This window comes from Narcine bancroftii, chromosome 6, assembly GCF_036971445.1.
Source record: "Narcine bancroftii isolate sNarBan1 chromosome 6, sNarBan1.hap1, whole genome shotgun sequence".
Classification (NCBI taxonomy): Eukaryota; Metazoa; Chordata; class Chondrichthyes; order Torpediniformes; family Narcinidae; genus Narcine; species Narcine bancroftii.
In genome coordinates this window covers 34,864,400-34,885,881 of record NC_091474.1, presented here as the reverse complement: position 1 = coordinate 34,885,881, position 21,482 = coordinate 34,864,400, and the positions used below count along the sequence as shown (strand labels likewise).

Genomic DNA, 21,482 nt, shown 5'->3' with positions numbered 1-21,482 from the left:
CACAAGTAGATAGCCTGCAAGACGAATCGCAAGAGATTAAGTACTTTTGGCCTTTTACATTTTCTGTAGTTCTGGGTTTCCATCATCCAATGTTTTGTCCACATGCTTTCTGCCCACATCTCCTTTGTTCACTCTCATGTTGGTTGTTGTCTCAAACATCGCTCAAGTATCTCTTCGGAGCAAATGGACCGTTGATCCTCACAGTATTTTGTACCAGACAAAGTTACAACTTACAGCAAAAGTTGAGATTCATACAATAGCAGCAAATGATCTCTTTGAATGTCTTGCGCATCTCTTGGCTTCGAAAGGCGTAAATGATCGGGTCAATGACTGAATTGCACATGATGAGAATCAGGTACGTGTTAAAATGCGATGTATAACAGATGCAGTATGGGTTTTTTGGGCATGATATAATCATGATGAGGTGAAGGAAAAAAGGAGCCCAACAGATGACAAATATCCCAAGCAGGATAGTGATGGTAATGGCCCCTTTCATGCACGTCTTCTGACGGACCACACCGGTGACTGGGAGGGTGGCAATTCGTTTAATGTGTAGACGAGCCAGCATGAACATGTGGACATAAAGAGTAGTCATGAGGAAAAGCATAGTGAAGAACATAGTGATAAGACAAATGATAACGGTTTGATTGTCTGAATATATTATGAAGATGATGCCACAGAAAATACAAGTAATCCAGATAACTATGATCAAAATTAAAGCCCGCTTTACTGTCATGATACTGTGGTAGCGCAAAGCATAGAAGATAGTGATATACCTGTCAATGGCAATAACCAACAGATTGCACACTGATGCCACTAAAGAAATGCAGATCATTGAATCAAAAACGTTGTCCATTTGCTGAATAAACCGGTCATTTGCCACTAAGTAGCCGTTTTTTAAAAATGCCATCACGATCGTCTCCAGGGCATTAGATACACTTACCAGCATGTCTGCCACTGCTAAACTACAGAGAAAAAAATACATGGGAGAGTGGAGGTTTTTGTTCTTAAGGACTGCTAGGATGACCAAGACATTTTCCAGGAAGCTAATGATTCCCAGAGTGAAAAACAGTTCAGCTTTAATCGGAACCTGCTCGCAGAAGCCCGTGCCGCTCATGTTGCTCGGAATGCTGCTTCCATTCAGAGTCTCTGTTCCATTCATTAACGGCAGTTGCAAGAAGAATATAGAGCAAGTGGCATTCATCTCGACAATGGTTGAGTTGAATTGTCAGAAGCAAAGCTTTTAAAAGGAATGAATTTCCACGCCAGTATTGTGGGAAAAGTGCCACTAAATCAGAGCGCAGAAGCTTGAAGTTGACACATCATTCTTCATAACTTTGGTGAATTGTTATTGATTCCTGTCAAGCCACAGCAAGACCTATTGTTGCTAGATTACCAGAACAGAGAGTTCCCATCTGTTCCATTCCCTCAAACTGCTACCTGATGGTTCAGTGCATTTATAGTCACTGGCAGACAACAGCTCCTCCCTATGCTTTAGAGATTTAAAATGTAAAGGTTATGGATGAATGGCAGAGAATTGTTGCTCCAATCGGCAGCTGCATTCTTGAAATGTGGGACAGTCTTCATGCTCTTTGATGGTCGTATCGCATTATTGTTGTTTGGTGCCCTCTTGTGTCATGAGTCGACTGTGCACGTCAGCGGTTGTTTTCAAATGAGCAAAACTGTAAAACACAGAAGTGCTGGAGAAACCTGGCAGGTCACACAGCATTTATAGGAAGTAAGAGGTAAGCAATATTTCAGGCCTGAGCCCTTCATCAAGAATCAAGAAAAATGCCTGAGTATAAAGTTGTGTGGAGGGGGAAGGGAAGAAGGGGAAGAGATCAGAATACAGGCTAACAGACTGGAGGTAATACAGGGGCACTATCCCATCTATAAACACACGCACACACACGCGTGCGCACACACACACATACAGTACAGAGAGAGAGAGGAAAGTCCTGGGATAAAAGAGTATCAAAATAAATGGGCTAAAACAAGCATTGCTTTTTGGTTAGCTGCATTATTTCACATTCAGATTTATTGCCAGGTGTTCCAAGGTACAGTGAGAAAGTTCATTGTGCAAGCAGTTGAGCTAGCCAACTCAAACACAGTACAGCAATTAAAAATGCAGCACTGAGTGCAACTAAGGAAAGGCAATATTATTTTACTAGTATGGTAGTCTGATAACAGAAGATATGGACGTGTTCTTTGATCTAATGGTGATTTTACACTCGTTTATCTTCTTGCTGGAATGGTCTGAGCATTTGTTATCAAAGATATACCCTTATACGATCTTCAACTTTAAAAGTGCTTTCCATCATTTCATCATTCCAAGGATACAAAAACTTTCAAGGATTGATGACTTCGAAAAAAACTTTAGTTTGGAAACTTTGGCTTTTATTCAGTCATTTTTATTTTATTTAGCATGTTTAACTATTAAACATCATACCCCACTGTTTCACTCAATAGGTCAACATATTTTTAAGCAAAACCCCCCGATCACACTGGACAACAAAGATTTTGCTTCCTGAACACTTTTGGGCATATTTTATGGATTTTGGGTGAAATCACTTAAAATTTTTCCTATCTGATACAGTAAGTTTCTGATTATCCAAAAGCCAATAAACTGAAATTGCCAGTTATCCACGAAAAACTTTCGCGGCGACATAATGTTACAAGATAAAAAAAATTGAATTTTTTTTTACCTGCCATGCTCAAGTGGGATTCTAATGCGCTGTTAGCGCCATTTTGAATTCAACAGAGCGCTCATGTACTCGAGATAAGAATTAAACTTTATTTCATGCTTGAAAAATCTTCCCTTCTTTGTTGTTGTTTTACCCACTGATACTGTACAAGTATCATGTTGATGCTACTAGGCTGAGATCAGAGCGGGGACCTCAGGCTTCCGAGAAGCTTCGGCCTGAGGGTGGCCGGAGCTCAGGTGAGAGTCAATGGCATCAGTGTCGGGATCTCCTGCAGATAGGTAGACTGGGTCAATGCTGGAGTTCACAGTCGAAGCGCCAGGAGCTCTGGTGAGTAGATGTTCAAGGTCCAAGTTAGAGTTTGCCTGAAATCTTGAGAATTCCTGGTGCAGCATGGTCATTGCAATATAGTGTTAAATTACCTACCAAACACACGTACAGTAGAACGTCCAAAAATCGGGCTATCAGAAATCTGGACCACCCGAGAATCCGGACTTTTTGAAAACTCTCAAACTTTTTATATTTAGCTGGCTTTTGTGGGAGAGTGTGCATGTGAAATTACTACAGATGCACAGATATATAGCATTTGTATTTACAAACCCATAATAATCCTTCCCATAGTAGATAATCACATTATGAAGAGAAAGGAGAACACTTTGAAATTAAGTGAAAAGCTTGAAATAATTAAGAAACTAGAATGTGGAGTGAGCTATTCTGTTCTAATGGAAACATCAGAAAGTCTACATTTTGCAATATTAAAAAAAGGTTACTGCAGAAAAATCCATGGAAACAGCTATTACATTTGTGGAATAGAACCATAGCTTTAGTCTTCAAGACATCATGTATGTGCACATGGTACAGAATGATCTTATCACAAAGAAGGTACAAAATTGTAAACAAGGTGATATATGAAAGTACTGAAAGAAAGCAAAAGAAGCATCAAGCTGTGAAGGAGATGCAGTAGATGCTGCAAGTGTTCCACCTACCAGCAAATGCAGCTTCATTCCTCCTTAAATTTGAATTTTAAAAGTACTGCCCAAGAATCCAGAAACTCTGAAAATCCGGATTATCGGACTTCTACTGTATATGGGAGGATTGAAGATGATATTTCAGACTTAAAACTTGCATTTGAATATCTAGAAAATCATGTGTGTAAAATATCAAAGAATAAAATCTGAGAAATAAAATGTGTGAATTTTTATTTAATTCTGTGCATAACAAGTATGAACCAATTGTGTTGTTTCAGGCACATCACACCCACAGCTGTGTTTGTCAAAACTTCTAGCTGAGTCTTCCCTTAGAATGGCATTTTTGTTTTTACCCCTGGACCACTCCCAACTTCTCAAAACCAGCCACTCAGAAAAAGAAAATATAGTGTAAAGCTACAGTATGTTTAATGCCCATTGATGCACTGAGTTTTTAAATAACGTTCTTCCACTGACCTACATGGGAGAACTCCCAGTTACTGGCCATTTTAATTCCTCTTCCCATACACAAACCATGCCTGTCCTTGGCCCATCCTTTGCCAGAGTGAGACCAAGAACAAACTAGAGGAACACCGTGTGATGTTCCGCCTGGGGAGTCTACAAGCCAATGACATTAACATTGAATTTTCCAACTTAGGGTCACCATTTCCTAATTTGGTTCCACTAATTCTAGCTGTTCCCATTTTCCTCGTCCATTCTTGTATTTGTATTTTGCTCAACCACCCCCACCACACCTTTCCAGTGATCTCCCCTCTCCCTACCTCCCCATACCACCTCTCCCACTTTCACTTTGTCTAGCAACATATGACTTATTTGCCCGCCCTAACTCTTCATTCTTTCTTTCTGTGCCTAGTCTAATATGACCATCCTTTTCCTTCCAAAGATGCTGCCTGACCTGTTGAGTCCCTCCTGCTTCTCTCGATTTATCATCACGTGTGTGGCTGTGTGAAAATTCTCTGCAGTCTTAAACAATGTTAAGGCAGCTCCTGCACAAAGTATCACATTGATTAACACATGCTTCCGCAATCAATTTCTGATCGTGTGAACCATTTTTTTGTAAGTTAATGCTGGTTGCAGAGTGTATCCATTGAAATTAACGGTGACATGAGATCCTTAGCTTCTCAATGCAGCGTGTCCATTAAAACACAATCAGATCATACAAAATTCAGTGTGTTCTTTACTCAGAGTAGATCAGTGCTTCTTGTCAAATGGTACATTTGAGCTATATTAGCTACAACTCTATGGAATGTCAAGGGTGTTACCTGAAACCCTGGTCCTTTGCAATACATTTTCTTGAAGCACAGATGCTTTATAAAGTAATTGTATCCATTGGAGTAGTTATAATATTGTGTAGAATTCTCCATTCATGACTTATTACAAGATTTCATTGTCAGTCTGCATATTCTTTTCTTTGGCTTGGCTTCGCGGACGAAGATTTATGGAGGGGGTAAATGTCCACGCCAGCTGCAGGCTCGTTTGTGGCTGACAAGTCCGATGCGGGACAGGCAGACATGGTTGCAGCGGTTGCAGGGGAAAATTGGTTGGTTGGGGTTGGGTGTTGGGTTTTTCCTCCTTTGCCTTTTGTCAGTGAGGTGGGCATATACTGTGTATAGAAATAGACTGTTGTCTTGTGCTTCATCTTTTAAGTTATTAATGCTTTCTTCTAATGTGAGTAGTGTTTAGATTCTTTAAAAGTTGTGCTATATATGACACAATTGCCTCTTTGGTAGGCGGGTAATGAAGGACACGTATTGGAAATGTTTCTCAGGTAACTGAGAAGTGCTCAGGTGCTTCAAGCAAATAGAGCTTTTATCTTTCTTTCTTCCTCTGATTTGTTGTTTCTCTCACACTTTCTCACTCTCTTGCACTCAAGTTCCAGGGCTCACAGACCCACACTGGAAACAGTCACCATCCATGTCTGTCTTCTGGTGATCTGGAAGGAACTACAGGAAAAGAGAAGGATACTTTTCAAGGTAAGCGAAATGCCAGACTTTCAATGCACCCTGCATATTTACATCGGTAAGCCCAAACTGCTTCATGATCAATATGGATCTCGGACACTTGTCCTCCAGATGACGATTCTGATCAAAGAATCTGCTCCAAGGGGCAAAAAATATTTTTCATCTCCAAACTACTTCAGCAGGATGAACCAGTTGCAGATTCTAATTGATCCATTGAGAATAACTTTACCAGTCATTTGGATGCCATACCTTTACCTCAGTTTATGTAGGCAACTCTGACCCTCCAAACATCCATGGGATTTTCAGTATTTTCCAGTGGATGGTTCATTCCTCTCTTACACCAGGCCTGCAGAATCTTTGCAAACTTGTGTCCCTCTTCTCCCAACTGTATAATCTCATACAGACTTTAGTATTTACTGAACAATATTTATTTTTTAATTTGATCTATGTATACTTGTCCTGCATATATTTTGCTTGCCTGTATGTATGTTGTGTCTGGTTGTGTGGCAGCACATTTTGGACCAAGGATGAAAGAACGGTTTGGTTGGGTTGCACTTGTGTAATGAGATGATAATAAACTTGTCTTGAGCTTAATGTTGAATCATGAAACATTTTTAGAACATTATATTTCTATTTGGCCAAGGAATCATCGTTGTCTAAAAAATAAACCCAACATCTTTATCTGGTGGAAGGCCAGTGTCGTAAAATATTAACTCTGGTTATCTTCCAACGGATCCCACCTAGCTGGCTGGCATATCCAGCAAGTTATGTCCTTATTGCTAACAGTTCATTAGTTATCTATTCAGTTTTGGCCTAAATGTTCAATTGAGGAAATGGGAAGCAATCACAGATTCAGTTTTGTCCATCAGACAGTTAGAAATACTCCCAATGACAGCATGCCAGCAATCTGGAAACCAATCGGACAAATTGCCTTACCCTTTTCTGAACTTTGTAATCTGAACTGACTGCCACAGCAAAGAGAACAAATCAAGTTTCTCTAGTGATTCCTTCACTTTGCTTTGGAGAGAGAGTACATGAAAAACCAAGGAAGAAAAAAATGAAACATTGAAAGAAAATTTCCAACAATATCCTTATAATAGAAATGCCTACACAATTTCATTTGCACATTCTTTCTGACATTTAATGCTCATTTGTAAATTTCTTGAGTTTTGTATGCTGTTGATTAACAGCTGCTCCATTAGTGCTGTTAAGTTAAGCAATATTCCTTAGTAATTGATTGAAGTGGTGAGTATGTTGAGTATTTAAATTTTCTGTTTTATTGTGTGTGACACTCAAAACCACTTAATGGAACTGAAACACACATTATTGACAAGGTATACGATACAGACCTGCATGATGCGAGATGCCTCCTGAATGATCGGGGATGAAGAAACTTACTTGAGTTCAGTGTAATACACAAAATTTCTGCAGAAACTCAGCGGGTCATGCTTCATCTATAGGAAGTAAAGGGTAACCAACTTTTCAGGGCTGAAATGGCATCAGGCCTAAAACATTGGTTACCCTTTACTTCCGAGAGATGCTGTGAGACCTGTTGAGTTTCACCGGCACTTTTCTGTGTTGCACTCTAATCCTAGCATCTGCAGACTTTCCTGTTTAACTGCTTAAGTACAGTGATGGTCTGTTCACTAATATTATGAGTGCTAGTATAGTTTTTACTCTAAGTGTACGCATCTCTACAGTGAGGTGCAACCACTCTATGTATGTATGTATGTATGTATGTATTGTATGAGATGGCCTGCACCCCTGAACCTGTGACTCCTCCCTCTCAGAAATCCCTATAAAGGCTGTTACACCCAAAGTCCTCCCTCACTACCTGCCTTGGAATTAGGCCAGCAACATGTGAGATGTGCTGATACCTTAAGGTGATTAAAGACTATTAATCACAACTCTCTGTCTAATGTGGTTGATCGTTAGCACTACATACAGTATTGTTATTATTATTGCCAGTATGATTTTCAGCTGTTAGCTGCATCATTGAGATCTATGTGGAAGCTGTGATAGTACAGATTCTATCACCAATGTGCATATGTACATATGTACAGGTGGTAGTGTAGGATGACTGTGATTGGCTGAGAGTGTAGCCACACCTACTGGCAGGTCTTAAAGGATTGCTCCTAGCCAGACCAGGTCATTCTGGACTGGTCGACCTACGTGTGATATGATCCAGTCTTTTAGTTAATAAAAACCTTGGTTTGGATCAACAAGCCTTTGGTTCTTTCGACGCGCACTACAATTTTATTCACTAAAAAATTTTGAAGGGATGGAACGTATGCTACGGCTGGAACACCCACAGTCAGTTACAGCCTCGAATTACTTTAAGCACTGGGTGAGATGCTTCGAAACATACTTACAGCTCTCTGATCCTGCCGCGATAGAGGACAACCATCGACTACTAATATTGATGACTATGGTGTCCCCAAGAGTCTACCAGAGTGTCCAGGATGCGACCACTTATGCTGCAGCCATGAAGGTGCTGAAAGGGCTCTATGAGCGACCAGTGAACAGGGTCTATGCTCGGTACAAACTTGTTACAAGGAGGCAACAGGCCAGTGAGTCCTGTAAAGCTTATATTCAGACACTAAGGGCAATGGGCAGGGACTGTGCCTGCACAGACAGAACTGCTGTGGAGACCACAGATGATCTCGTTTGGGATGCCTATGTGGCCAGGGTTCGAATGAATGAGGTGAGGCAGCGCCTGCTGGAGCACGAGGGAGAAAACCTAGAGGACATGATCTGGATCACAGAGACAATGGAGGCTGCGGTCTTAAGTATGAACGTGTACTCTCGGGGCTGGACCCCACACTCTGATGTGAGTAGGATGCCCTCCCTCTACCCTACTACTGTTGCTACGCTGCCCGATGCAACCCCAAAGTGTTATTTCTGTGGGAGGAACAAGCACAGCAGGTCCCAGTGCCCGGCGAGAAAAGCCAGGTGCCAGAAGTGCCTTAAAAACGGCCACTTTGCTGTAGTCTCTCACTCCAAAATGGCCACCGTCAAACTCACTGCCTCATGGAAGCCAAATCGCCACTCTGCATTTCAAGCACTTCTTTCTCAGAGCTCTCATCCAATGAGAGCAAGGACTCCACCGCGTGGCAGTGCCTGACGTCATGGGGCAGACACCGAGCGCGGAAGGTACAACCCACCCTTGCCGCAATGACGTTCACCCTACCTCACGAAGCAACGTCTGACCAGGCCCCAGCCCTGACCTCTACGCCCGCCGCCGCTGCTGCCGACCAGGGACCTGCCGCCGCCACTGCTGACCAGGGACCCACCGCTGCGGACCAGGGACACACCGATGCTGCCAACCTGTTACCCACCGACTCTGCCGACCGGGGACCCGATGCTGCCGATCAGGGACTTGCCACCACTGACAGTCCCACTGCTGACCGCCCCACCGCTGACCGCGCCACCGCTGACCGCCCCACTGCTGATGGCAAGCAGCGACCCCCAACACTTGCCTTTGGCTGCAGGCAGCAACACCAACTCCCCGACACTTTTTTTTCAGGCCCAACTGTTTGCATGATGTCATCATGCAGGACTCCTCTGTCTACATTACAAGTCTCTGCATCAATAACCCTTGACCAGAACTTCCCCCAAACTCTCACAAAAACAATGGAACTGATTAAAATGCATGGACACTATACCAATTGCTTATTTGACTCGGGGTCAACTGACAGTTTTATCTGCCCAGACTTGGCCCACCGTTGCGGACTGGCTATTCTCCCCACTGCACAGAGAATTTCATCGGCGACCAGATCGCTCTTGACTGGGGTAAAGGAGTACTGCGTGGCAACTCTGAAAGTCCAGGGCATCACGTTCACAGACTTCAAACTATTAGTCCTTCCCCAATTGTGCGCCCCTGCTCTGCTGGGACTGGATTTTAAGTACCAGTTTCAAACCATTTCCCTGCACTTTGGGGGGCCTCACGCTCCACTCTCTGTCTGTAACCACTCCACCCCGGAAACCTCCTGTCAGAGGCAGCCCAAGCTGCCCAACCCGGGCCCTGGGGCCTCACCTGTAGTCTCTCCACCCTCCAAGTTGCCCTGCCAGCGCTTTTCACAAATCTCACCCCTGGCTGGAAGCTTGTGGCCACCAAATGCCGGCAATATAGTTATGAACACAGGAAATTTATCACAAGCGAGGTGTGCAGACTGCTGGATGAGGGCATTATCGAACCTAACTTGAGTCCATGGAGGGCCCAGGTAGTGGTTGTTAAAAACGGGGAGAAGCAGTGGATGGTGGTTGACTACAGCCAGACGATCAACCGCTTCATGCTCCTGGATGCGTACCCCCTTCCACGGATCACAGATGTGGTGAATCAGATCACACAATACCATGTATTTTCCACCACTGACTTACATTCAGCCTATCATCAGCTCCGGATCTGCTGAGAAGACTGACCTTTCACAGCCTTTGAAGCGAATGGGCGGCTGTATCAATTCCTCAGGGCACCCTTTGGGGTCACAAATGGCGTCGCAGTCTTCCAGCGGTAAATGGACTGGATGGTGGACCAGAATGGGCTGACTGCTACTTTCCTGTATCTGGACAATGTCACCACCTGCGGCCATGACACAGAGGAATTCCTTGAATGTTTACAGGACGGTTATCTAGACCAATATGTCGAGGAACCAACTCAGGAGCAGGCCATTTTAGACTGGGTATTATGTAATGAAAAGGGGCTAATCAGCAATCTTGTTGTGCGAGGCCCTTTGGGTAGGAGCGATGACATATGATCGAATTCTCACTCGACATGGAGAGTGAAGAAATGAAAACCGAGACGAAGGTCCTGAATTTAAATAAAGGGAATTTTGATGGTATGAGACGGGAGTTGAGTAAGATTGATTGGGTGGTGTTTATGGGGAGGGTTGACGGTGGATAGAAAATGGAAAGCATTCAAAGATCTCATGGAAGAATTGCAGAAATCGCTTATACCGGTTTGGCATAAAAATAAACCAAAAAAGATGACTCAACCATGGATAACAAGGGAAATTAGAGAGACATTAGTTCCAAAGAGAGAGCATATCAATTGGCCAAAAAAAGTACCAAATCCGAAGACTGGGAACAGTTCAAGATGCAGCAAAGGAGGACAAAGGGATTAATCAAGAGAGCAAAAATAAATTAAGAAAGTAAGCTTGCAGCAAACATAAAGACCAACAGCAAAAGCTTTTATAGATATGTCAAGAGGAAAAGATTGGTGAAATACAGAGTAGGTCCCTTGCAGTCAGAATCAGGGGAATATATAATGGGGAATAAGGAAATGGCAGACCAATTAAATTCTTACTTTAGTTCTGTCTTCACAAGAGAGGATACAAATAACCTCCCAAGGATGTTGGGAAACATAGAGACTAATGCAAGGGAGGAGCTGAAAGAAATCAGTATCTCTAAGGACATGGTCTTGGGGAAATTGAAGGGATGGAAGGCCGATAAATCCGAAGGGCCTGATAATCAACATCCTAGGTACTTAAAGAAGTGGACATTCAGATAGCAGATGCTTTAAGAATTATTTTCCAGAACTTGATAGACTCAGGATCAGTACCCATGGATTGGAGGGTAGCTAATGTTACCCCACTATTTAAAAAGGGGGGTAGAGAAAAAGCGGGGAATTATAGGCCGGTGAGCCTATAATCAGTATTGGGCAAAATGATGGAATCCATTATTAAGGATGTAATAGCGGAGCATATGACTAGCAGAGAAGGGATTGGATAGAGTCAACATGGATTTACAAAAGGTAAATCGTGCTTGACAAATCTATTGAAATTCTTTGAGATGGTGACAGGTAAAATTGATGGGGGAGAGCCAGTGGATGTGGTGTACCTGGATTTCCAAAAGGCCTTCAATAAGGTCCCACATAAATGACTGGCATGCAAAATCAAGGCTCATGGGATTGGGGGCAAAGTATTGATGTGGATTGAGAACTGGCTGGCAGGTAGAAGACAGAGAGTTGGGATAAATGGCTCATTTTCTGAGTGGCAGGCGGTGACCAGTGGGATGCCACAGGGATCTGTACTGGGACCCCAGCTGTTCACCATTTACATTAATGATCTAGATGAGGGGATTGGATGTAATATCTCCAAATTTGCAGACACCACTAAGCTAGGAAGGGTTGTGTGCACTGAAGAGGGGGTCAGGAAACTCCAGTGTGATTTGGATAAATTGGGGAACTGGGCAGATACATGGCAAATGCACTACAATGTGGATAAATGTAAGGTTATCCACTTTGCTAATACAAACCAGAGAGCAGATTACTATTTGAATGGCAATAGATTGGGAGATGGGGAAGTGAAGAGAGACCTAGGGGTTCTTGTGCACCAGTCACTGATGGCGAGCATGCAGGTACAGCAGGCAGTTAAAAAGGCAAAGGGTATGTTGGCCTTCATATCAAGAGGGTTTGAGTATAGGAATAAGGATACCTTACTGCAGCTGTTCAGAGCCTTGGTGAGACCACACCTGGAGTATTGTGTGCAATTTTGGTCGCCTTATCTGAGGAAGGATGTTCTTGCAATGGAGGGAGTGCAGAGGCGATTCACCAGGCTGATACCTGGAATGGCAGGAGTAACTTATGAGGAAAGATTGCACAAATTGGGATTGTACTCGCTGGAGTTTACAAGATTGAGAGGGGATCTCATAGAGACATATAAAATTCTGGCAGGACTGGACAGAATGGATGCGGAGGGGATGTTTCCAATGGTGGGGAAGTCCAGAACCCGGGGCCATGGTTCGAGGATAATAGGCAAACCATTTAGAACCGAGATGAGGAGGAATTTCTTTACCCAGAGGGTGGTGAATCTGTGGAATTTATTGCCACAGAGAGCAGTAGAGGCAGGTTCATTGAATATATTTAAGAGGGAATTAGATATATTTCTTCAGTATAAGGGAATTAGGGGTTACGGAGAGAAGGCAGGGACGGGGTACTGAACTTTAAGATCAGCCATGATCTCGTTGAATGGCGGAGCAGGCTCGAAGGGCTGAATGACCTACTCCTGCTCCTATCTTCTATGTTTCTATGTTTCTAGGATCATGATGCCAACCTTGAGAAATTTTTTCAGACTGCAACTCAGCTGAACTTGACCTACAATTTCGACAAGTGTGTCTTCCGGACCACTCGGCTCGCAATTCTGGGTTGTGTAGTGGAGAACGGGGTGGTCATGCTGGACCCTGATCGCATGCATCCTCTCATGGACTTGCCCCCTCCCCCCATACCCAGAAAGCACTCAGACCCTGCCTGGGCTTTTTCTCTTACTATGCCCAATGGGTTCCACACTATGCCGACAAGGCATGGCCACTCATCAAGACCACTTCCTTCCCCCTGTCAACCGAAGCTAGAGCGGCCTTCGACTGCATCAAATCGGACAACGCTGCACACCATCGATGAGTCCATTCCGTTCCATATCGAAAGCCATGTGTCTGACTTTGCACTGGCAGCCACTTTGAACCAGGCCGGCCGGCCGGTAGCCTTCTTCTCCAGAACCCTCCAGGGTCCTGAGAGCCGACACTCCTCTGTTGAGAAGGAGGCTCAGGCCAAAGTCGAAGCAGTTCATCGTTGGAGACACTACCTCACTGGCAGCCGCTTTACGCTGCTGACCGATCAATGGGTGGTCTCCTTTATGTTTAGCAATACGCAGCGAGGTAAGATCAAGAATGAAAAAATCGCCAGGTGGAGAATTGAGCTCTCCACCTTTAATTATTACATACTGTATCGACCAGGTAAACTCAACGACCCGCCAGATATGCTCTCCAGGGGGACTTGCGCCAACATGCAACTGGACAGGCTGCAGAAACTCCATGAGAAGCTCTGTCATTCAGGGGTCACTAGGTTTGCGCACTTTGTCAAAGCTCGTAACCTGCCCTACATGGTTGACCCTGCCCATGACCCGAGTCTGCCTAGTATGCGCTGAGTGCAAGCCCTACTTCCGTCTGGAGAACACCCACATCATTAAAGCCACCCGCCCCTTTGAGCGTCTCAGCGTAGACTTCAAGGTGCCCCTACCGTCGACCAACCGTTACACATACATCCTTATGGCCATCAACAAGTACTCCCGCTTCCCATTCGCTGTGCCCTGTTCGGACATGACTGCCTCCTCAGTTATAGAGGCCCTGCACTGCATCTTCTCCATCTTCGGATACCCCAGTTACATCCACAGTGACGGGGGGTCCTCGTTTATGAGCGCAGACCTGCGGCAGTACCTTCTTGAGCATGATATTGCTTCAAGCAGGACCACCAGCTATAACTCATGCAGTAATGGGCAAGTCGAAAGAGAGAATGCCACCGTCTGGAAAGCAGTTATGCTTGCCCTCCGGTCCAAAGGTCTCCCCACCTCTCGCTGGCAGGATGTACTCACTAGTACCCTACACTCCATCCGCACCCTCCTATACACTGCGACCAATGCCACCCCCATGAAAGGATGTTCTCTTTCCCGAGGAAATCCGAGTCAGTTACGACCATACCAGCATGGCTCACGGTTCCCGGTCCAGTCCTTTTATGACGCCACGTCCGGTACTTTAAGAACGATCCCTTGGTTGACTGAGTGACTCTGCTCCATGCGAACCCGCATTATACCTATGTTGAGTGCCCGGACAGACGGGAGGACACAGTCTCGGTAAGGGACCCAGCCCAAGCCGGATCAGGCGCAGCAGTGCCTTTAACCCAACCTCCCACTATTCTTTCTCCCCCAGGTCATGTGAATGAATAGAGGGACCAGCAACACCCCACCAGCTCAGGTCAGACTGTCGACAACACCGTTGGGGAATTGAGTGAAGCAGCGGCTGCACCCTATGGGCCTGCCGGCGACACAACTCCGGCGACCCCAATCCCGGCGCCACGGCAGTCACGCTTGATGGTCAGGCCCCCTGACCAGTACAGCCCCTAACCTCCATTCACCCTGGGGTCGGTTCTCAAAGAAGGGGTGAATGTGATAGCACAGATTCTATCACCAATGTGTATATGTACATATGTACAGGTGGTAGTGTAGGATGACTGTGATTGGATAAACCAGAATATCAACCAAAACCAGCACAACTTATCGAGCTGTCTATGTTCTGAATCCACTTACATTCTTGGCTGCACAGCCTTTTCTAATTGGTGTTAACGGTTTTTGTCATTTTTCCAAAGAGTTGTTTTGATTTTTAGCCCTCTTGATTTTTAAACAACATTATAATTGAACAGTATTATTTGACTTCTAACTGTATTCATACTTTCTGAATTATTGTCACAAAAGCCAATCGATTTTTGGGAAGTTAGAATTTAGAATTGAGTTTGTATGATCGTTGTGGGAGGAGAATTAACTGCAAATTATTGGTTAGATTAGGTGTAACTAAGTAGACAAAAATGAAAGAAATCTGACTGATTTATAATTTGAATTTGAGTCACTGAGTTGCAAAGTAAAGGCATAGGTTTCTCATCCCACTGAACTGTCTAACTCTCATTTGCACTATCCCAACATTAAATCCATGTTATTCTCCTCACCTTCCTATCAACTCCTCTCAGATTCTGCTACTCACCAGTATCCTAAGGGGAATTTTACAGTGATCAATCTACCTACTAACTGATGTGCCTTTGAGATGTTGGCAGAAACCAGAAGACCTGGAGGAAATCAGAGCATCTGGGGGGGAACCTACCTGTTCACAGGGAGAATCAACACAGATGGGAGCAGATGTCGGGGGTGGGGGGAACCTGGGTCATTGGAGCTGTAAGATAGTAGTTCTACTTATAATGATGCTGTCATTAAAACCATCTCAGTTGACCATGTCTTGGAGTCTGGTATCGAACTCAGATTAATTGCTTTCTTCATATGGGGATGTAGAGCTCGTCGAAAGAACCAAAGACTTGTTGATCCAAACCAAGGCTTTTATTAGCAAAAGACCGGAGCTCTTCACAGGTGGCCGACCAGTCCGGAATGATCCGACCTGGCTAGGGACACAACCCTTTAAGGCCCAGACAATAGGTGTGGCTTAGCTCTCAGCCAATCGCTGTAAGCACAGTCTAGATACAGTAACTATATACACTATGGTGATAGATCTATCACCACATTGGTGATAGATCTGTACTATCACAGGGGGCTGATGTGAAAATTCTGGGTCGCACTTGGGACAGGTTGGGGGGGCGTGGCAAGACGGCGTAGAGTCTAGACGTGTAATCTTGACCTCTCTGGCCTGACTTTTAAGTACCCGCTATTTTAACCCTTTGTTTTCAAGTTTAAACTTTTTCAATTTTAGTTTAAAGTATCAGGGAACTATTATGGCCACTAATGGTAAAAAGATTAAACCTCAAGTGCAGAAGAAGTTACATTTTCGAAGTGCTGAAGATTTGGGGCCGAGACGACTTGATACAGCTTCAGGTTTAATCTCTTCAGTGTCTAAACCTCAAAGACTGCCTGTGGAAGCTGAAAAAAAAAGGTCTATTACTCACCAAGTGAAGGATGGCGCTGGAATTAGCCGTTCTCTGGAAGAAGGTGCGTGTTACCAAGAAGTGGATCCCGATTTTGAAAGCCTTTCGATTTCAACAGAGGGAGCACGCAAGAAGACGACTTCATTGTTGGAAATGCATCAGGAAGCATTTCACCCTGAAGAAATCGCTAACCTTCATGATTTCATGAAAAAAACAATGAGATGCGGGGGGAGACCAGCAGCGACCCCCTGAGGAAGTCGGGGTGCCGTCATTGGGAGTCCAGACCCACAGTAAAACTTTTAAAATGCCTTCTGTTGAGTTGCAGCAGGAGCTGCAGTTACCTTGTTCTGCCACTACGTCAGAGAGAGCAGGGCTGAGTTTTTCTGATCTACAGTGTATGCAACTAAATGCAGTTATTCAGCCACTAATGAATGAGATAGTTCAAATGAATGCTAGTATAAGTTCAGAAATGAATACAGTTAAAGCACGTGTGAATGCATCTTATGAAGAATTTAAAAAATTTCAGACTGCTTTTTCGGACTGTAAACAACAAGTGGCTTCTAACACAGAAAAAGTGTTGAAGGTTGAAAAATCAGTCATAGAATTGGAAGAATGCGAGAAGGAGCTAGAGAGGAAAATAGACTACTTGGAGAATCAAAGCAGAAGGAATAATGTGAAAATTTTTCGTTTGCCAGAAGGTATAGAAGGACAAGATCCTCTTCGTTTCTTTAAAGACTGGATCCCACAAGTATTAGGGCAAGAATTTTTTTCTGGAGACTTGGTACTGGAAAGAGCCCATAGAGCTTTAAGAAGAACACCCTCAGCTGGTCAACCACTGAGACGTAATAATTCGATATTTGAATTATTTGGACAGAGAAGCAATACTTCGACTGGCAGTGCAAAATGCGAGATGACAAACTCCGTTATTGATTCAGAATAGCAGAGATTTTTTTTTATCCTGATTTGAGTCAAGAGGTCATTCAATGTCAATGTCGATTTAATCCAGTTAAAGAAGTTTTGTGGTGTAAAGGTTATAAGTCTACTTTTCACTACCCTGCAGTGTTGAAGGTGTTTTATAGAGACTATCAATTTTGGTTTTTTGAGAATGATCGTGAAGCAATGATTTTTGTTGATTTATTGCCAGATATAAGAGGACAAAGATGTAGTCCACCATTATCTCCTAAAGAAAAATCTGGTTGTTCTGGAAACGGAAGAAATGGCAGAAATGGGAAAAATGGGAATGGAAAGATTCCAACTTCTTCTGAAATGAGATCTTCGAGATTGGAATCTCTTGGATGAAAAGAAGAATTTTCTTTTTCTTACTCTATTTTTTTAAATATTATGATATTTTGATGTTATTCATTGTTTGGCTGGGGAGGGAGAGATTTGCTGTAAGTTCTTTACTAGTCATCAGCCACTGGTGGGTGACCCACACCCAATTTTTGCTTAGAGGATTACTACCTTTTGGTAGTTTTTTTGGGGGGGGATTTTCTTTTTTTTTCTTTATTTTTTTTTAGTTAATTTTTAATTTGTGATTTTTTTTCCTATTGGAGGGCCTATATATGTTGACTTGAGTTTTTATATAAAGATATTATTGGTATTTAGTAATAATAGTAAGTATGTCAAAGTTGAGGTTTGCTACTTTTAATGTTCAAGGTTTAAACAGTCCGATCAAGCGTAAGCGAGTCTTGACGTGTATTAAGAAAATGAAAATTGATATTGCTTTTTTACAAGAAACAGATTTGAATGTGAAGGAAAGTATGAAATTAAAGAGGGACTGGGTTGGGCATGTATATTCTTCTTCATTTAATTCTAGGGCTAAAGGTGTAGCAATTTTGATACATAAAAATTTATCTTTTGAATTACAATCAATGGAGGAAAAGGCAGGATATATTCTTAAATTGAATTGTAAGATTTTTAGTGGATTTTGGACTTTACTTAATATTTATGCCCCAAATGCAGATGATGAAATATTTATTTCAGATGCATTTTTATGTTTGGGTCAGGCTAATGATAATATTTTAGTTTGTGGTGATTTTAATTGGGTTTTGGAACCTTTATTAGATAAATCTCCGAAGAAAGTTAAGAAATCCAAGATGGCAGTTCAGGTTCAAGCACTGATGAAACATCTTAATTTAGTAGATATTTGGAGATGTCTTAATCCGACAGAGAAAGATTTCTCCTTTTATTCATCTAGACATGAATCGTTTTCAAGGATTGACTTCTTTTTAGTATCGGCACACTTACAACAAGCAGAATATAAAAGTAGGGTGATTTCGGATCATTCTTTGTTATATTTTACATATGCAACTTCTGAGAAAATTCAAGTGGCCTATCGTTGGAAGTTTAATACAATGTTGTTAAAAATGGAATTTATTGATTTTTTTTAAAAAGAAAATTATAATTCTGTTCAAAACAAGTTTGTATTATGGGATGCTATGAAAGCCTATTTGAGAGGACAAATAATTAGTTATACTTCTAAAATAAAAAAAAAATAATCGATTAAATCAGAGTCTTGAATTAGAGAAACAGATTGATGAGTTAGAAAAGGAATTTCAGAAAGATGCTACAGAAGATCAGAAAATAGAATTATCTAGGTTGAAATTGGAATATAATACTTTGCAATCTTATCAATTTGAATGTGTGATTAATAGGACTAAACAATGGTAATATGAATGGGGAGAGAAATTACATAAGGTATTGGCATGGCAATTGAAGAAAGAACAGATTTCAAGGTCTATTAATGCTGTTAGATGGAATTCTCTTATTACTTATAAACCTCGTGATATTAATGATGAATTTTGTTCATTTTATAAAAAGTTATATACATCTGAAGGAAAACAAGAAACTGGATCGATTGATCTTTTTTTATCACAGTTGAATTTACCGATATTAGAGGATCCAGATATACAGGAGTTAGAAGAACCATTTAGTGATTCGGAAAATTAAAATAGCTATGCTGGAAATGCTGAACGGTAAATCGCTTGGTGATGATGGATTTTCAGTTGAATTTTATAAAAGTTTTTATGATGATTTACCTACAGTGTTTGGGGATGTATTACATCAAGTTGGAGAATCTTATGAATTACCTGAGTCTTGTTCTAGTGCTTTAATTACAGTAATCCCAAAAAAAGATAGAGATCCTTTGAAAGTATCTTCATATAGACCAATTTCGTTGTTAAATGTAGATTATAAAATAATAGCTAAAATATTAGTGAATAGATTGGATAAATTTTTACCTAAGTTGATTCATATGGATCAAACAGGTTTTATAAAGAATAGATATGCTTCAGATAATATTCTGCGCATGATTAGTTTGATTAATAGATTTCAACAATCTTAAGATCACCCGATGGTGATAATCTCTAGATGCAGAAAAAGCATTTGATAGAGTTGAATGGAATTTTTAAAAAAGTTTTGGAGAAATTTAAGTTTGGTCCTTTCTTTATTGGTTGGATTAGGGCTCGATATCGTAAACCGTAGCTAGAGTATTGACAAATGGTTTGATTTCAGAACCCTTTAAGTTAACTCGATCAACTCGTCAAGGTTGTCCTTTATCACCAGCTTTGTTTGCGTTAGCGATTGAACCTTTAGCACAGTTGATAAGACAAAATACACAGATACAAGGTATGAAAGTTTTGGACGAGGAGTATAAAATTAATTGATTTGCTGATGATGTATTGGTGTATTTAATAAACCCAGTTCAGTCACTTTTGCACTTGAAGGAGTGTTTAATACAATATGGATGTCTTTCTGGATATAAAGTTAATTGGGAAAAAAGTGAAATATTACTGGTAAATGAAGGAAATTATTCAGTTTATAAGAATATTATTAATTTGAAATGGACTGATCGAATTAAATATTTGGGTATAATTTTGAATGTTAATTATCAATCTTTGTATAAATTAAATTATGTTCCATTAATGAAAAAAATTAAAACTGATTTGATTAAGTGGAAAGATTTACGTATTAATTTAATGGGTAGGATAAATACAATTAAGATGAATATTTTTCTGCGTATACAGTATTTGTTTCAATCTATTCTGTATTTACTTGATAATTTTTTTTCGAGACTTGAATAAAATGGTTAGGGAGTTTTTATGGAGGGGTAAATTTTCGAGAGTAACTTTTAATAAATTAACATGGAAATATGAGTTAGGGGGATTATGTTTACTGCATTTTCAAAATTATTATGAAGCAGCTCAACTTAAATTTATTAGTTCATTGATGGATTTGGTACGGCCTCCTAGTTGGGCCAAAATTGAGATGGCAAATATTTCTGAATTTTAAATACATAAATTTTTGTTTAGATGGAATATAAATTTGTAACAACAATATAATGTGCCTATACTAAAACATTTAATGAAGTTATGGATAAAGAAAAATAAAATGACAGGCTCTAGGGGTAAATTATTGGCTTTGACTCTGTTGTATAATAATCAACTTATTTCTTTTCCAATACATAATTGAGGTTTATTGCATTGGAGATTTAAAGGTATGAAAAATTTGGGAGATTGTTTTAAAAAGGGTAAATTTTTATCTTTTAATCAGATGAGGGAAAGTTTTGGTATTGATAAGAACTCTTTGTTTCTCTATTATCAAATTCGATCTTTGGTAAAATGCATGTTTGGTAGAGATATGATTTTACCTGAAATGACTAAATTTGAGACTTTTATTATGAAGGTACCAGAGGAGGGTTATATTTCATCTATGTATCAAATATTACAGGATGGTATGGATAAAAAGGGTTGGGATAGATCTAAAAGTAAATGGGAAGCGGATACTGGTTTTATTTTTTTCCGAAGATGATTGGTTAGATATCTGTTATGATGGTGTAACTAGATTGATAAATGCACATTATGCAATGATTAACTATAATTTTTTACATCAATTATACTTAACACCTGAAAATTAAAAAAGTATGGTTTTAATGAATCAGATTTGTGTTTTAGATGTGGTGATACGGTTGGAACTTTTTTTCATGCTGTTTGGTCATGTATACATATACAATCTTTTTGGAAGAAAATTCAATTGTTTTTAGAATATCTGTATAAGATTAAAATAGTTTTAGATCCAACAGTATTTTTATTGGGTAGTTTGCAACCTCTGAAATGTTTGGGATTAGATAAGTTTCAGCTTGCTTTTGTATATTAACTTTATCTGTAGTGAAAAAATTCCCAAGATCGTGTTATATGGCGAGCTCTCCACTGGCCACCGTGACAGAGGTGCACCAAAGAAAAGGAACAAGGACTGCCTAAAGAAATCTCTTGGTGCCTGCCACATTGACCACCGCCAGTGGGCTGATAACGCCTCAAACCGTACATCTTGGCGCCTCACAGTTTGGCGGGCAGCAACCTCCTTTGAAGAAGACCGCAGAGCCCACCTCACTGACAAAAGGCAAAGGAGGAAAAATCCAACACCCAACCCC

General features: G+C 41.3%; 1 protein-coding gene across 1 annotated transcript; it reads right to left on the bottom strand.

Moving 5' to 3' along the window:
• Nucleotides 1-223: 223 nt before the first annotated feature.
• On the bottom strand, nt 224-1,204 carry LOC138737291 (melanocortin receptor 3-like). The gene has a single exon (XM_069888043.1). It carries the CDS (start codon nt 1,202-1,204, stop codon nt 224-226), a length of 981 nt encoding a protein of 326 aa, XP_069744144.1.
• Between the last annotated feature and the right edge of the window lie 20,278 nt (nt 1,205-21,482).

Coding starts and splice junctions, on each gene's coding strand:
- LOC138737291 (XM_069888043.1), bottom strand. CDS start 1,204: ATGAATGCCACTTGCTCTATATTCTTCTTGCAACTGCCGTTAATGAAT.